The sequence below is a fragment of the Diceros bicornis genome, chromosome 32 (genome assembly GCF_020826845.1).
Source record: "Diceros bicornis minor isolate mBicDic1 chromosome 32, mDicBic1.mat.cur, whole genome shotgun sequence".
Classification (NCBI taxonomy): domain Eukaryota; kingdom Metazoa; phylum Chordata; class Mammalia; order Perissodactyla; family Rhinocerotidae; genus Diceros; species Diceros bicornis.
In genome coordinates, this window is record NC_080771.1 from 21,208,334 (window position 1) to 21,226,912 (window position 18,579).

Below are 18,579 nucleotides of genomic sequence, written 5' to 3' on the forward strand. Positions count from 1 at the left end.
GAATCCTGGTCTTCTGAGTCCAGATCTGATGCTTCCATCAGTGTAGTGGATGCATGAACATCAGCTCTCATTGGAATCAAATCAGTGAGCTGCTTTTGAGTGATTTTGAGTCACGTTGGACTACTGTAGACTGGAATTTCTGAGAGGTAGGAACAAAAGGGAAGATCTTATTTCCCTTAAAGAGAACCAACTGAATCTTTTCTAGAAGGTTGCCAGTCCCCTGCTCCTGCCCCTCCCCGCCAGCTTATAAACAAACATTTGGTGATTTAAGTCAAGTGTTAATAACTACTTCTAGGAAAATACCAAATACCAAGACTTGGCAGTCCTGAACTGGGGCAGATCCTCTTCCTCTGTGTCACCCATGCCTTTTGCTTCCTGTTTTGTCACGAGATCTGCTTTCCAGCCTCTTTTATTCCTAGCCTATAATTCCACTGTGCTTACGATGATATGACCTCCCCTGTCCCTCCTTCTATCTCTTTTTATGTGCTTGGTCTTTGTACAGATGTCATTTGGCAAAGTTCAATTCGTTTTGATTGTTTTTCAATATGGACCTTGGGAGAATGGAAGGTAACTCAATACCGGCCAGAGGAAAGAGGCCAAGAAAGAAGCATTAGTGTTGGAAAGAACTGGAAAAGCATGAGAGTGTGAAGGAAAGGAGGAATCTTTTGAACAGACCCTTTTCTTCCACGTCTTCCAAGAAGTGGATACAGGGTGGTTCTATGGTTAGAAATAAGAAGCTCTGCCTGTTTCTACAGCTGGCTAATTAAAAATAAAATCTTGGTGCTAGTGAGTAGTTTTGCTCTTTGCTGGCTCATCTGCTACACAGGTCCTTTCATCTCAAGATCAGTGGTCAGTGGTTTCTTGACTCAAAGCTGGGTCAAGAATTTCAGGAATCCCGAGAGCCTAGAATTTCAGCATCAAGAACTAGTTTAGCTTGTAGTTAATGCTGGAGGAGCACTTACCTTGTGCTCCAATAGAGCACTATTATTAGGTTCGTTTCACAGATGAGGAATTGAGATTTAGAGAGGGTAACTTGTCCAATATCACTCAGAGGCTAGTGAGTGGTTAAACCTATTTGCCTCTGAAAGATTGACTGCTTTGAAAGGTTCTTGCTGAAGTTGGGTGATAAGAATGATCAGGTGCTTCAGATATTGCAAGAGCTAGCACTTGCTGACTGATGTGTGGTTGCTTTCTCCTGCCAAAAGCTCTTCGAGGATTTATTTAATGAAGATCTCTCAGAGTGAGATGTCTGAGCTCCCAGAGGGCAGGGGTGCCATGACATTCGCCAGGGCCTGGCACAGAGTGGCATCTGTGAGCATCTGATGAACGGCTGACCCTGGCTCAGGACTAGACAGGGTGAATAAAAGCGGCCTGGAAGAGGCATAATCAGAAGGCTGGCTGGCTGCCTTCCTGCCGCAGGTGTCTTTGACCATTATAGTCCCCTGGCTTCAAGAATCAACATATCCTAACAACCCAAATTTTGAGTTGTCCATCAGCTGATGAGTGAGTGGATAAGCAAAATGTGGTATCCATACCATGAAATATTATTCAGCCATAAAAAGGGGTGGAATACTGGTACGTCCTACAACATGGGTGAACCTTGAAAACATTACGCTAAGTAAAAGAAGCCAGACACAAAAGACTACATATTGTACGATTCCATTTATCTGAAATGTCCAGAATAGGCAGATCCATAGAGACAGAAAGCAGATAGTAGTTATTAGGGGCTGTGGGGCAGAGAGAAATGAGAAGTGACTGCTAATGATTATGGGGTTTTCTTTTGGGGTGATGAAAATGTTCTGGAATTAGATAGTGGTGATGGTTGCACAACTCTGAATATACTAAAAGTCACCAAGTGGTATTCTTTAAAAGGGTGAATTTATAGTAAGTGAATTATATTTCAAGAAAAAAAGAATCAACCCGTCCTGTTTTGAATGCACGCTCTATGTTCTATTGAGGTCAAGTTAAGATTTTAGTGCAGGCAATAGCAGCCACTATCCTGCATCTTCCGGTGCCGGGACACCACATGTTATTCAGCTTCTTCTGAAGTTCCCTGTTGAATATGTTAAATAATGTTCTCCCTGCTTTTTTGATCTTAGGTACTTCAAGTGTTTTAACCAAAAAGGACGATGATAGATCTTTGTTGTCTTTCTGGATGTCTCTGGAAACTCTGAACCAGTAGGTGGACCCTTGACATTGCTTAATTTGGCTAATAAGAAGGACTCAGGAATTACTACCCTAGATAATAGTTTCTTTTCATTTTTTTGTGTGTGTTTGTGTTTTTTTTCAGTGAGGAAGATTGGCCCTGAGCTCACATCTATTGCCAGTCTTCCTCTTTTTGCTGAGAAAGATTGGCCCTGAGCTAGCATCTCTGCCCATCTTCCTCTGTTTTGTATGTGGGATGCCGTCAAAGCGAACCACGGGCCGCTGAAGCAGAGCGTGCAAACTCAACCACTACACCACTGGGCCGGCCCCAAGTTTTTTTCTTTTAACAGCCGGGGGATTATAGGCCAAGAAAGCTGGATTTTTTTTTTTTTTTAGGTTTCTTATTTAAAATTAAAGGTGTAAGGTGTATTTGCTCCCTTCAGGGTAGAGCTGATAAACCCTCGGAAGATGGTAGTTCAGGTTGTATCACAGGCTAATCTGAGCCAGGGGTAGCTGCCCTTTTGGTTGTGAGCCCAACAGTGATACCCCTGCAGAGCCTGGGATGTGCCTGTGTCATAGGAGGGAAAAGGAAGAAATTGGAGGGGAGGAAGGGCCTAGCAAAGTAGGGAAGAAAAGAGAGGTGAGAAGAAGAAGGAAGATGGTGAAGCTTTGGTGTGAAGACCAGAGATAGGCTGCCTGTTACTCTTCTAATGTAGCCCTTCTTGATTGTTTCTTCACTTGCCATTAAAATATATATTGTTCTCAAATTCTCAAAAGCTAAGCAATTGTTGTGTTGTAGTAGTGGCATCAACGAATTGTTTTGAACAGAGCATGATAAATACTCTTTTTTTAAGTAATGAAATAAAACATGATACATTTAGGATTCTGTTTTGTACTGGAATCACAATTAAGAAACAATTTCAGCAAGACCACGCTGCCTGTGACTGCAGGGGTTATTTCTAAGGGAAGTTACTGTGGGGTCTGGGTCTAGGTCGAGATGGGAGTTGGGCACCCCAAGGATGTGTTGCTGATGTGCAGAAGACTTCCAGCTTCAGCCTGATGTCATTTGAAATCCACAACTTGTAAAGCCTTTGTCGCTAATTGTATTAGTTTCCTATTCCTAATCTGTGTAACAAATTACCACAAGCTTGATGGTTTAAAACAATAGAAGTTTATTCCTTTACAATTCTGGAGGCCAGAAGACCAAAATCAAAGTGTCAACAGTGTCAACAGGACAATGTGATCCCTCTAGGCTCTAGGGGAGAATCCTCTGCCTCTTCTAGTGGCTCTAGGCATTTGTTGGCTTGGGGCTGCGTGACTCCAGTCTCTGCCTCAGTCTTCACATGGGCTCTCCTCTGTGTCTGTTCTTCCCTCTGTCTCCTGAAAGGACACTGGACCCATCCTAAATCCAGGGTGATCTCATCTCGAGATCTTGAACTTAATTACATCGGCAAAGGCCGTATTTCCTAATAAAGTCACATTCATAGATTCCAAGGGGGTTAGCACTTAGACATATCTTTTTGGGGGCCACAATTAAACCTACTATACACTAATTGAATGTGGATGGGTTGCTTTTATTAAAATTAAATAAGGACATCATCCTCTGACCTGATTTGAAGAGAAGCCTTTTCCTTTCTTGAATTTAAATTTTATTTATGCCCAAATAATGCATGCACATAGTTTAAAAAGTCAAATAGCATTCATTACAAGGCTTATAATGCAATAGCAGTGCCTTACTTCACTCCTTTTCATTCTTGATTCTTGTTCCGTAGAGTCAATGACTTTTAAGTCTTTAGCTCTTTTCTGATATTGACTTTTGCATTTCTAAATGACATCCTTATACTGTTATTTCCCAGCTTGTCAGTTTTATTTATTGTCTTTTAACCATTGAAGATGAGGATTTAGCTCTCTTTCAGTCTCCACAAACACGCTTCTACCTCCATCTTCTGATTACAATATATCACAAGTTTTGATTAAATTATTTATGCTATTATGATGATAAATATTCACAGCCAAGCCATGTAGTATATTAGGATTACATTTCCTATCTCGTGCAGCTTTTGTTTTTACTAGAGTTACATATTTTCTGATTTTTTCATTTGCATAATTTTCTGTTTACCTATCATTAGTTCAGCCCAAACATTCTGATAGAGCTAAATGAATACTTCTTTCAGTGTGGTCAGATTCATCATGTAATCTATTTCTTCCATTTTCTTTCCTTCATCTTGAGATGACACTTCCTCTAAACTCTCCAATCTGGACTGGTTGCTCTCTAGGCTATTGCGCAGTAATGCTTTGGGATTTCTCTTCATCACCGTTCTGGGAATTTCTTTTGTCTCTCCCACGTGAGTACCCACTATGCTCATCTTTCTCATTTACTCCCCTGGAGCGCATTTTTCAGTAGCTTCCTGAGAAAGCAGCTTTTGGAAGCAACTTTTTGGAGACTTTGCAAATCTGCCAACATCACTGTTTTCCTGTCATACTTGATGCGTGGTATTCTTTGTTATAGAATTCCAGACTAAACATAATTTTATCTAAAATTTGAAAGCATTGCGTTGTCTTCCAGCATTCAGTATTTTTACTGTTGAGAAGCCTGATGCCATTCTGATTTCTGTTCTCTGTAAATGTGACTGGAAGCTTGTATGCTCTTTGTTCTTATGTTCTGAAATTTCATGACGTTGTGCTTTAGCATGGTTCTTTTTTCATTCATTGTTCTAGGCACCCAGTTGGGTCCTTTCTATTTAGAAATGTATATCCATCAGCTTAAGAAAAATCTTTTGTAACTTTTTTTATTAATTTCTTTTTCTTTTTTTTCTCTTTTCTATTTCTAGACTTACTATAAGTTGGACATTGGACGTTTTAAATGAATCTACTATTTTTAAAAAGCCTTTTCTCTCCTATTTACCATCTTTTTCTTTTGGCTTTACTTTTTAGTATATGTCTTCACTTTATTTATCGGCTTCTGCTATCAGAGCTGTCCTTTCCAAGAGCGCTTTCTTATTTTCTGAATCAACCAACCTATCTTCTTTCCTTCCCTTCTTTCTTTCTTTCAAATTACAGTCTGTTCTTGTTTCATGGGTGTGATATTTTCTCTTATCTCTCTGATTTGTTTTGTGGTTTTCTTTGACCTCTGTTTCATTTGACTGTGAGTTTTTTTAAAACTTGAGATATAATTCACATACCTTTTATGCAGTTCAGTGGCTTTTAGTATTTTCACAGTTGTGCAACCAACACCACTGTCTAATTCCAGAGCATTTTCATCATCCCAAAAGAAAACTTGTACCCATCAACAGTCGCTGCAACTCCCTAACCCTCTCCCTAAACTGTATGGTTTAGGGAATAATGACAAGAAAAAATGTCTGTACATGTTCAGTACAGATGCAACCATCGTAGGCCTTTTAATTCCTGGTTGATTAAATCGGTGGATGCAGAATCCGTGGTTATGGAACCTGTGGATACAGAGGGCTGACTTGATCGAGAAGCCAGTGGGTGGAGCTTTGTTTATTCCTTCTCCCATGCTCTTCTTTTCTATGTAGATACAAGTTCCTGACATATCATTTTCCTGGGTCTCACGTTTCATAAGCTTCCTGTAGTCGTAGGTGGTGGGGGTTTGGATTTCATGCCTATTGGGAGCCGTGTCCAATATGGGGCTTGAGGTAGAAGCTAATAGGTTGAAAATACTTTGACTGGAGTGAGATCTGACTTCCCTTCTACAGTAATGGCTATTTTTCTTTATACATGGATTGGAAAGGTTTTCCAATTCAAGATATCTACCTTGTAGTGTCAGGGTGGTATCTTGCTAATTGGATCTGAAAAGACAGACAAAGCTCCACATAATAACATGGATTATTGTTAGTAAACAGTGGACTGTAATTAGGAAAGACATTGGAGAAAGAAAACATGGTAGTGTTTTCTACTTTGTTTCTCTTGCTTTCCCAGTTACTTTTGTTCTGAACCTTCTTTAGAATATATCTGATTGATTTTGTTTTGGGGCCATGAAGTATAGATCAAGAGGTTTGGTCTTTCTCCCATTTAATAGGCCATGTGGGGGCTTCAAGTTTCGTTCTCCTGAATTCTCTCGAGTTCAGACCAAAGGCTAAAAACAGCTAAAGCTCAGGGAGAACAATCTAGTTTAAAAACTATCCTCAGTCGAGTTGCCTTAGGAAGGAAAGAGTCCCAATAGATATAAAGATTTTTAAAATATTCTTTCATTTTTAAAATCTATAAATAATGCATTTCCAGCTTTTAGTGCTTTAACCTCTGTTACTAAAAGCCCTGAGGCTTAATTTATAATCATTAATCTTTCCTTCATTACTCAAGATATGATCTTTTTTCCCCTTAAAATTATTGTTAAATTATGAAAAAGATCAAACATATGAAATGGTTCAGAGAATAAGATAACAAGCAGTCATAAAAACCACCATCTGGATTTAATGAGTATTAACATTTTGCCGTATTTGCTTCAGAACTTTTTTCTTTAAAAAGTAAAATGTTGCAAATACAGTTGAAGTTCCCTTGGTCTCTCTCCTCACTCCACTTCGCCTGCTCCCTCCTCCGCTACCCCAGAGGTGACTTCTGTTCTGAACTTGGTGTGGTTCCTTCCTAGCCGTGCTTCTATACTTTTATTCTATTTATGTGTGTTTACAACAATATATACAATTGTTTTGTGTAAGTTCAAGTGTATACCAATGGCATCATGCTGTACTTAGGCTGCCGCTTGCTTTTTTTGTTGTTGTTTAGCCTTATAGTTTGGGATTTGTACATGTAGATTGAATTCACATATTTCAAGTACTATATAGCATTCTATTTTATAAATATATCACAATTTATCCATTCCCTCACTGATGAGCATTTAGGTTATTTAGAGATTTTTGCTGTTATAGATACTGCTGTGATGAACATCTTTGAACGTGGCATGTGTTGGAAGATTTTTCCCCAGCAAATAACTAGGAGTGGTGGAATCCTGGGAGATAAAATGTATACATCTTTTTTTGTTGTTGTTTTTTGCTTGAGGAAGATTCGCCCTGAGCTAACATCTGTGCCAGTCTTCCTCTATTTTGCATATGGGTCACCACCATAGCATGGCTGACGAGTGGTGTAAGTCTGCGCCCGGGATCTGAACCCGTGAACCCAGGCTGCCGAAGCAGAGTGCGCCAAACTTAACCACTACGCCACAGGGCCAGCCCCCACAATATGTGCATCTTTAACTGTACTGGAGGTTGCCAGGTACCATCTAGTTTGCACTGCCTCCAGAAGTGTATGAGGCTTCTCACAGACACTTGTCAGACTTCTAATCTCTTACTAATCTGATGGGTAGAAAGAGAGTTGATCTTTTTTATTGCTTTACCAAAACAAATTTTATCTAAGGGAGTCAAAACATCATCCTTTTGAATTTCAGAAAATTGATGCTCAAATTCATTCATTTGGTATATTTTTATGGAGTTCCTACTAAGAGCCCGGCACCATTCTAGACACTAGTGCTACCGAGCAAGAGATGGGACATACATCTCAGCCCTTCTGGAGCTTACGTTCTAGAAGAGGGAGAGAGACAGTACACACAATCAATAAATACAATATGAATCATGTCAGTGATAAATGCTAAGGAGAACAAGTAAAATCAGGAACGATGGTACTAATGTGTGTGGAGAGATGAGGTTGATAGGGTGGTCAGGGAAGACCCCTTAAGAAAGTGACATTTGAGTAAATGCCTGAAGGCAGTGAGGGAATAAGCCATATATGTGGACAACTGAGGAAAGAACATTCTGGACGGAGGGGTAGAAGTCTGATGGGGGAGCATGTCTGGCATGTTCAAGGAACAAGAAGGCGCATATAGCTGTGGGAGAAGGAGGTGGGGGAAGAAATGGGAGATGAGTCAGAGAGGTGTGTTGTGATGGGGGTAGTGTATCACGTAGGTCATTTTGAGGACTTTGACTTTGACTCTGAGTTAGATGGGAAGCCACTGGATGCTTTTGGATAGCAGAGTGATATGATCTGATTTACATATTAAAAAAAAAAATCACTGCTGAATGTAGAGATTAGATTGAAGGGTGGGGAGGGCAGAAGCAGAAAAAACAATAATCCAGATAAGAGATGGTGGTGCTTTGAACCAAGGCAGTGACAGTAGAGGTGGAGAGAAGTGTTTGGATTTGGTTCTACCTTTAAAATATTTCCAATAGGATTTATTTACAGATAGTATGTGGCGTGTGAGAGAGAAAGCAGAAGCTGGAATGAGCCCCAGAATTTTGGCCTGAGCCACTGGATGGAAGGAGTCGTCATTAACTGAGATGTAGAAGGCTGAGGAACAGGTTTGAGGGAGAATATAAAAAGCTCAGTTGTGTCAATGCACAAAGAGGATCTGAGGTTTGAGAGTGAGGTTCCTACTGGACACACCAATTTGGGATTGTCAACAAAATAGATGGTATTTAAAGCCATGAAACAAAATGAGATAACCAAGAGAAGATGTGCAAGGCCTGAGCTGTGGGACACTGATGGTTAGAGGTTGAGGAGGGGAGAAGGAGTCAACAAAGAAGGCCGAGAAAGAGCAGCCTGAGAGGCAGGAGGAAAATCAGGCAGGTGTGGTGTCCTGGAAGCCAGGGAAGAAAGCATTTCAAGGAAGAAAGAGTGATCCATTGCGTCAGATACTGCCAATAGGTCATATAAGACAAGGACTGAGAATTCACTATTGGATTTAATACCATGGAGGTCTGGTCTCTCGAGCTCTTGATGAGAATAGTTTCAGTATTCTTGTATTCCTATATTCTAGTATTCCTAATTCCTTTACTCCAGTATTATATTCCTATATGTTACCTGTAACATGTCAGAGGTTTCCACTGTTACTCCGTATGTTAGAAGTAAAGTGCCTGTTATGGACTAGTCCAGAAAAAACTAGTCACTTAAATTTTTTTGGACTGACTATATCTTATAAATAAGGCAAATTGTTTTGGCTAAAATCTTGAAGCATCGAGTTGTTTGACTTGAGCTATGGAAAATATCAAAATCAATGTGATTTAGCTGTAGCTGCATTTAATTCTCAGCTCAAGCGCTTCCATTCTTAGGATAATACGATGAGTTAATAACTACGCTTTATGGCTAAACAGCTCTTCAGAATAGGAAGTTAGGAGGAAAGATCAGATACAAATAGAATAAAAGAAGGTATTAATGATGTTGAATACAGTAGGAACTTTATAGTGTCTTTATAGCAGAAGTTCTCAAGTGTGGTCCTCAGACCCCTAGTGGACCCTCAAGACTTTTAGGGTTTTGCAAGATCAAAGCTATTTTCATAATAATTTTATTTTCCTTTTTCACTGTGATCACATTTGCACTGATGGTGCAAAAGCAAAGGTGAGTGGAACTATTGGTGCTATAGCATGAATCAGGGCAGTGCCACCAATCTGTGCTGTTCTCATTGTATTCCTCACCACAGCCCACTCGTGAAAGGAAAAGAAAAAGCCAGTTTCACTTAAGAATGTGCTTGATGAAGCGTAGTTTACAAATTATTAATTTTATTAAGCCTTGACCCTTGTGCACATGTCTTTTTAATATTCTGTGTGATGAAATGGGAAATACCCTAACGCACTTCTGCTGCATACCGAATATAATGGTTGTGTTGAGAAAAAGCACTCGTACGACTGTTTGAATTGAGAGCTGAACTAGTTACTTTTTTCTTGAAATACGATTTTTTTTTTTTTTTGTGAGGAGATCAGCCCTGAGCTAACATCCGCCAATCCTCCTCCTTTTTTGCTGAGGAAGACGGCCCTGGGCTAACATCGGTGCCTATCTTCCTCTACTTTATATGGGACGCCGCCACAGCATGGCTTACCAAGCAGTGCGTCGGTGCGCGCCCGGGATCCGAACCAGCAAACCCCGGGCCGCTGCAGCGGAGCGCGCGCACTTAACCGCTTGCGCCACCGGGCCGGCCCCTCTTGAAATACGATTTTAACTAAAAAAACTAACAGGCAAACTAAAGTTACTAGATTTGGGTATTTAGCAGTATTTTCTTGAAAATGAATGAAGTGAGCTGACACTTCAAGGAGAACAACTGACAGTGTTTGTTGCCAATGATAAAATATGAGTTTTAAAGTGAAAATTAGAATTTTGGAATACTTACATCTACCACCAAGAGCTTGACAGCTTCCTGGTATTTAAAGACTTGTCTGATAAGATCGGTGGTGACTTTCACAAATGTAATTTTTTTTGATATTGTAGTATAATGAAATGTGTCAACATTTGGAATATCTATATAACTCAGTGAACCAACATTTTCCAAATGACAAATGAGAATGTTACAAACTCATATGAGTAAAGATCCATTCAAAGTGCAAGATAGACTTCTGCTTCTAGCTAAAATGGAATGACAGGGCTGACTGGTGGCTAATGATGTTGAGCATCTTTTCATGTGCTTATTGGCCGTGTGTATATCTTCTTTGGAGAAATATTTATTCAGATCTTTTGCCCATTTAAAAAATTGGATTTTTTTTTTATTGTTGAACTGCGACTTTCTTTTTGGAAATATTATATTAGGCTCTCCCTCCTCCAGACTTTGATATAACAGTGCTATGTCCTTCTTAGGCCATCCAAGACCTATATCCAGGTTCAATAATCATTACAAGACAGACAAACACCACTGTACTGGAAGTGGCATGGCCACGGTTGCTTGGATGTTTATATTTTCTAGCTTCTGTATCTTAAACTCAAATACAGTCATGTGTTGCTTAATGACGGGGATACATTCTGAGAAATGCGTCATTGAGCACTTTCATCGTTGTGTGAACATTACACAGTGTACTTACACAAACCTAGATGGTATAGCCTACTAAACACCTGGGCTCTATGGTACTAATGTTATGGGACCACTGTGGTATATAGAGTCCATCATTGACCAAAACGTCGTTATACGGTACACGACTGTATTAACATTAGGTCCAGTTCCTCAAACTCTTATCAGATGTTCTTTAAACCTACCGCTGTGTTTGTCTTGCAGTTTCCTGGTGATGACATGGCATCTGCCAGCTCCAGCCGGGCAGGAGTGGCCCTGCCTTTTGAGAAGTCTCAGCTTACTTTGAAAGGTGAGTGGCGCTGTGTGAAGCGTTTGTCAGTTGAGGTCCAGCCCAGGCTATGCAGACAGAAGAGGTGGGATTATCCTACACCTTGGTGTGGAGAGCCAAATCTTGTGAAATGGGTTAAGAGTGTAACTATTCGTTCTCATAGAGTTGTCATATTGTAGCTGAAATTCTTGAAGAAGAAGGAAAAAAAATGAACACTTGGCAAAAATTGTCTGAACTGGTGATTTCTTCATGCCTTCCCAGGACTCTTTTCTATTTACACTCGTTCCTTAGGTGATCTCATCCAACCTCATGGCTTTAAATGCTGATATAAGATAACTGCCAAATTTGTATCTCTAGCTTGGGCCTTTCCTCTGAACTCCGGGTTTGTATATCAATAGCCCGCTTGTCACCTCCACTTGAATGTTTAGTAAACATCTAAAATGTGATATGTCTGGAACTGAGCTACTGATTTTTCTTCTCATGTCCTGTGTTCAACCAATCAGCAAATCTGGTTGTGTCTGTCTTCAAGACGTATCCAGCACTCAGCCACTTCTCACCACCCCCGCCGCCGCACAAACTGCCGTCATCTCCACCCCTAGGTTAAGGCGATAGCCCCCTGACTTGTCTCCCTGCTTCTGCCCTTTGCCCTCCTTCGTTCCGTTGGTCACACAGCAGCCAGTGATCTCGTTCAACTGTCAGCTAGCTCTTGTCGCTCCTCTGCTCAAACACCAAGGGCTCTCCATCTCTCCCAGAGTAAAAGCTGAAGATCCCACGTCGTGCGCCCCCACATTTCCCAGCTCCTGTCGCTCTTCCGCATTTGCTCCTCTCCAGCCACGTGGGCCTCCTTGCTGTACATGAACTGCACCAGGCACACCCCCCACTCTGGGCCTTTGCACTTGCTGTTCCCTCTGAGTGAAATGCTTTTGGCCCAGATATACGCCTGGCTTACTTTCCTGCTTTCTTTAGGTCTTTACTCACAAGTCGCCCTCTTCAACCAGGCCTTCCTTTTTTTTTTTTTTTTTTTGTGAGGAAGACCAGCCCTGAGCTAACATCTGTGGCCAATCCTCCTCTTTTTGCTGAGGAAGACTGGCCCTGGGCTAACATCCATGCCCATCTTCCTCCACTTTATATGAGACGCCGCCACAGCATGGCTTAAGCGGTGCATCGGTGCACTCCCCGGATCCGAGCCGGTGAACCCCGGGCCGCCGCAGCTGCCGCAGCTGAGCGCGAGCACTTAACCGCTTGCGCCACTGGGCCGGCCCCCAACCAGGCCTTCCTGATCTCCCCATGTAAAGCCTCCCCACTGCCCCGACTTCCTCATGTCTGTCCCCTTCTGACTTTATATTTTTCTTCTCAGCCCTTGTCACTATTTAACATACTACATATTTTTATCTATTTAATTTATTGACTGTCTCCTTTGATAGAATGTAAGCACCACGATAACAGGAATTTTTGTCTGTTTTAGTTACCATAGATACTCCAACGACTAGAACAGTGCCTGACACATAGTGGGCCCTCAATAAATATTGCTTGAATGAAAGAATGCTGCTTCGGTCGCTTTAGGTCCACAGAAGAGTCATAGGACTGAGAGATGCCCGGAGACAGGGGAACAACACTCGGCATCTGAGCTCAGGCCTCTCAACATGGTTATCTGGAGGAAAAATTGTTTCTCTTGTCAATATTTTTCATTATTATTTTTGGAATCTAAATAATTCTTTCTTTCCTCCAGCCCTCAGTGCCCCCGCTTGGAGGAAACCAATATTATCAGTTTCTTGTGTGTCCCTTCAAAGATACATCAAAGGGGATGTATTTTTGCAATTTTGAGAGCCAGGTCACCTTCCTTGTAAGGAATACTTTTCCAGCAGTGTCTGCGAGTGCCTGTTCCCCCACATCTTTGCCAACACAATGTGTTGTCACACTTTCTTTTATCTTTTTCAGTCTAATTGGTAAAAAATTTTCTCAGCATAGTTTTATTTTGTATTTCTTTAATAATAGTGATGTTTAGCATCTTATCATATGTTTAAGGGAAATTTGTGTTTCTTTTTCTGTGGATTGCCTGTTTGTATTCTTTGCCTGTTTCTTATTGAGTTATTGATTTTTTTTTTAATAGTCTTGAAACATTTTAATTATTTTTCTTGGCATCTCATGGCTACTCCAGCCCTTGAGAAGGGAAAAGGATTAGAGTCAACTGATAGGGTTTTGAACTTGGGACTACTGCCTTTACTACCTTATCTAATAATTAGCAAGCCTAGGTCAAAACAGAAGCCTGCCCGTGGAACCTGGTGATATCTTGAGGTCTCTGTTTTGGGGTCATGTTATTCAGGAACACGCATTGACTTCTAAAGATTTTTCTGTTGCCTTTCCTTGATGTGAATTTTCTTACTAGTGTGGAAAGAGCTAACTTGATAATACAGGTGCATCTCTTTATATATGCATTTAACCTATAGAGATTCGATAATACCATCCAGGAAAATGGTAAGGGAGAAAGAGAATGAGAGCAATAACAAGTTAAATAGTATGGGTGGTTCTTCTTCCAGTGTGTTTCATGGATAGAGCCTGTAGAGTAATTTGGGAGATGTTACTATGCTGTTCCCTCTCTTTGCCTCAGTTCCCTTGTGCCTCTCTGTAGTGCAATCCTAGACCCTTAAGATACACTTTTTTAAAACATCAAGGCCCTTAAACAGAAGCCACTATTTTATGTATTTAACTCTAGAAACACTGAAAAACACAGCACAACAAAGCAAAAAACTGGCAGTTCGGAAGCTATTGAAAGACAATATGCCAGGCTCCATTCTGGTGCTTTCCTAAGAGCTTTTCAAAGGTGTAATTTTGGCCATGTGTGATTTTTGCATTATTTATTGACTTAAAAAGTTAAATCCTATGTGAAGATGTGACTCCATGTATAAGAAACTGGCATTTATATTTCATCAAACAGTAAGTAAACTTTCTAGATAAACTTGAGGCCTTTATTTTGGCTTGTCTTTTAAGAATAAGAAGCATTCAAAATATCACCCCACTGATTAATTATAAATTGCAGAGGGGAAAATGTATCTTTACAGAGGAGAGACCTGGCAGACCCCACATTAACCAAGGGATCAAACCTAGCATCCCCAATAGGAGGACAACCTGGTGTGTACAATAAGAAGTATACAACATAACCTATGCAGTCTTGACAAAAATGTTCAATGTGAATCTAATCATGAGGAAACAATCAGAAGAATGCAGAATTTGGTGCATTCTCTAAGACAGCTGGTGGAAGTCTTTAAAAATTGTTGTCATGGGAAAAGAAGGGAGAGTAGTCTAGATTTTGAAAGATTAAGGAGATAATAACCAAATGCAGTTTGTTCATTTTGATTAGATCCTTGACTGGGAGAAAAACAACTCTAAAGATATATTTGAAATAGTTGGATAAATTTGAATATGGAATGGATAGCAAATGATAGAGGGAATGACTGTAAATCTTTTTAGGTATAATAATGGTGGTGCAGTTAGGTGGGAGAATGTCCTTATCCTCAGGAGTTGCATTCTGCAAGTTTTTAGGGAAAGTCATGATGTCTACAATTTACTTTCAAATGCTTTACCACAGGAAAAAAAAATATAGATACATGCACATATAGACATGGATATCGTATATTTATATCCTGTGCTGTCCAATAGAGTAGCCACTATAGCCACATAGAACTAGGTACATTAAAATTAATTAAATACAATTTAAAATTCAAATCCTCAGTCTCACTCGCCGTATTTCAAGCTCAATAGCCACGTGTATCTCATGGCAATGCACTGGGCAGCACTGGTGTAGAACATTTTCCTTATCACAGAAGTTCTCTTGAATAGCACTGATATAAACACACATGTAGATAGAAAAAAAGCAAATGTGGCAAAATAATAACAATTGGTGAAGAGTATACAATTATTTGTTTTCTATTCTGACAGCTTTTCTATAAATTGAAAACCTCAAAATAAGACTAGTAACTGCAACATGTGATTGTAGATTGGGTCCTGAACCAGAAAAAATTTTCTTTTCTCTTTTGTTATGATGAACATTGATAGGACAATTGGCAAAATTTGAATAAGGTCTGTACATTAGATAATAGTATTAAAGAATGTTAAATTTCCTGATTTTGATAATTACACTATGGTTATGTTAGAAAATGTGTTTGTTCTTAGAAACATACACTGAAGCGTTAGGAGTAAAGAGGCACAATGTCTGCAACTCACTCTCAAAGTTTCAGGAAAAAAATGCGTATGTGTATGAGAGAGAGTCGGGAGAGAAAGAGAATCATAAAGCAAATACAGTAAAAAGTTAATATTTGGTGACTCTGGGTGAAGGGTTTATAGGAATTCTTTGTATTAATCTTGCAACTTTTCCAAAAACTTTTCTAAACTTATGTCAGAATTAAAAAAAGAAAAAATAAAACCTAGGGAAAAAAGCTAGAGGACAAAAAGGAAACATCATGGCAAAGAATTGCATCAAGTTCAAAGACTTGGCCTGGGAGCTGGGAGACTCGGTTCCAGGCTTAGCTCTGCCTCTGACCAGCTCTATGATTTTGGATGTTATTTCACCTGGATCTTAGTTGGCCCACTTATTAAAGAAAGAGTTTGGACTTGTTAATTTCAAAGAAACTGTCTAGCTCAAAATGATAGGACTCTGATTATAACTAGTCCCTATTTTTTTTTTTTATTGTTAGAGGTCTGCATGCAGGGCTAGTCTCACACCACCAGGTGGCCTCAGTTAACCTTGGTCTATGTGAAGTATTTCGTTTTTCTACTCTGGGCCACATGTCCCCCAGCACTACGACCTTTCTTTCTGGTACCATCCCTTGTTGCTTCTGAATCTTAGTCACAACTGTTGTTGTTCTTTGACTTTCTCCTTACCGTTCCTCTGGGCCTGGAGAAGACAGGTATTGCTAAAAACCATCTGGAGGTGGGTTTGCCCTTTGCCAAGTTATGGACCCATATATAGGACTGTCACCTCTCAGAAGGGTCTGGGAGGGAGAGGTTTGCTAACTCTTGACAGAAGGGAGCTCAGGCTCAGACAGTCTTGTCATCATGGGTAAGAAACGCCGGTCAAGTGCTCCGCTTTGAGGCATAGGACAGAAGATGTCTAGATGTGTTTCATCCTAGTGACCTGGATTTTGCACCATGGCTGCTATATGCTATAGCAGAGAGATGCTTGTCTAGCCCTGGGCCTATGCTTGCTGGTGCCAAATGAACATCACGAATACTGCCACGTGAAGGATATGAACAGAAGAGGAAAGGCAGATGGTTAACAAGCACATGGAAAAAATATTCACCCTCACTGGTAATTGAAGAAAAGCATTAGAACAAATAAGCCAAGTCTGGTAATGACATACAGCATCGTGTGGAGTCAGGCTGCCTGGGCACATATCCTGGCTCGAAGCTCCCTGGTTGTGTAGCCTGGGGCAATGACCTAGCTTCCCCAAGCCTAGTTCCTCCTTGGTAAAATGGGGTGATGATGTATTCCCTGCCTCGTGGGCTTGTTGTGAGGATTCAGTTAGATAATGTGTGCCTAGCATAGTGTCTGTAATAAGTGCTCATGAAATCTTAGCTATTATCTTTATACTATTTTTTTTTTACCTATATGATTTACAAAGAGTGAAAAGATATAGTACTCAGTGCTATGCAGTGTTTGGTGAAATGGATATATTCCTGTAGTGCTGATGGGCGTCTATATGGGTTTACCTTTTTTGAAAGGAATTAAGCAGTTTTAAGAACTTTAAAAAACGTTCATATCGGGCCAGCCCCATGGCTTAGCGGTTAAGTGCACGCGCTCCGCTACTGGCGGCCCGAGTTCGGATCCCGGGCGCGCACCGACGCACCGCTTCTCCGGCCATGCTGAGGCTGCGTCCCACATACAGCAACTAGAAGGATGTGCAACTAGGACATACAACTATCTACTGGGGCTTTGGGGAAGAAAAAAAAAAAAAAATGGAGGAGGATTGGCAATAGATGTTAGCTCAGAGCTGGTCTTCCTCAGCAAAAAGAGGAGGATTAGCACGGATGTTAGCTCAGGGCTGATCCTCCCTCACCAAAAAAGAAAAAAAAGTTCATATCTTTTGGAAGAATGCTCAGAAATGCATGCAAATATATACATTTGTGGTAATTTTCCCAGAGCAAAAAATTGAGAGCACTCTATTCAACAATGAAAGAACAGTTAACTAAATTATGGCATATCTATACAATGGGCTTATATTGTAGGAATTTAAAATTGATTTGGGGGAGAAGAATTTTGAAAGAATTAGGGACATAAAAGATGAAAATCTGGAAAGTCTGGATTTACCAAGATCTTAACGAAAATTATCCCAATGTTTTCAGGTTAGGAGTGGTTTTTTTTTTCCTATGCTTCATATTTTTTTTATATCCTCACATTTTTTAAAAACAAGTTTCTTTTAGAATCGGTAGAAAACAAATGTGTTTTTTAAAAGAAACAACAAAAAGGAGCGAGAACATCACCCACAGGGGGGCGTCTGGGAGCCCTCTGACTCATCCTTGACTATTTCTTTCTTTCCTGTCCAGTGGTGTCAGCAAAGCCCAAGGTGCATAATCGTCAACATAGAATTAACTCATTTGTGGAAGTGGCTGTGGATGGACTCCCCAGTGAGACCAAGAAGACTGGGAAGCGAATTGGGAGCTCCGAGCTTCTCTGGAATGAGATCATCATTTTGTAAGAGCAAGTCCCTTCTCTTTGAATGCAGCAACGTGGGGGAAAGAGAGAAGGCGCTCCAAGGGGGTTGTGGGAGACCAGGTTTCCTGTGAAGCCTCTGACTCTTCTGCCTTTGGTACCTGAGGCACTTCTCTTCAGGCTATCTGCATCATTGAGCTCACAGAGAGTTCATTGTTAGCTAGATGGTTACAGGGTCAGCCCTGTGGGGGAAAGGGTGTGTGTGAGTCTTCCTGTTTGGGGTTTTTCCCCACCCCAAGATGTCAGCAGTATAGTTTATCTGTTTTCTTCTAAGTTATAGGAGCGACTGGTCTGTGTGGATGTGATGAATCAAGTATTTGTTTTCCAGGAATGTCACGGCCCAGAGTCATTTAGATTTGAAGGTCTGGAGCTGCCATACCTTGAGAAATGAACTGCTAGGCACTGCCTCTGTCAACCTCTCCAATGTCCTGAAGAACAATGGGGGCAAAAGTACGTACGATGAAGGGGTGGCTAACTTGGTTCATTTGCGGGGGTGGGGAGAAGAATTTGAAGGCATGGATTTCCCTCCACCAGTATGGATAGACCTGGTGTTGCAGTTTCTTCCAGGACCAGGGGCTGCAGTGACTCTGCCCCTGGGGATGCTGTCTGTGGAGTTTTAGGAAGGCTGAGGAGCCTAAAACTCCTGCCTAAAACTGCCTGCCTCCACTACGGAATTCAGTCCCC

The 18,579-nt window shown here is 40.7% G+C and overlaps 1 protein-coding gene across 1 annotated transcript in view; it reads left to right on the top strand.

The window, feature by feature from the left end:
• WWP2 (WW domain containing E3 ubiquitin protein ligase 2) overlaps positions 1 to 18,579 on the top strand; it is a 131,431-nt gene that overhangs the window by 4,146 nt on the left and 108,706 nt on the right. Inside the window, exons 2-4 of the mRNA XM_058528152.1 lie at positions 11,126 to 11,210; positions 17,730 to 17,877; positions 18,224 to 18,345. Of these exons, the coding sequence (XP_058384135.1) occupies positions 11,141 to 11,210; positions 17,730 to 17,877; positions 18,224 to 18,345 (340 nt within the window). The 5' untranslated portion in view covers positions 11,126 to 11,140. The remainder of the gene's footprint in view (positions 1 to 11,125; positions 11,211 to 17,729; positions 17,878 to 18,223; positions 18,346 to 18,579) is intronic.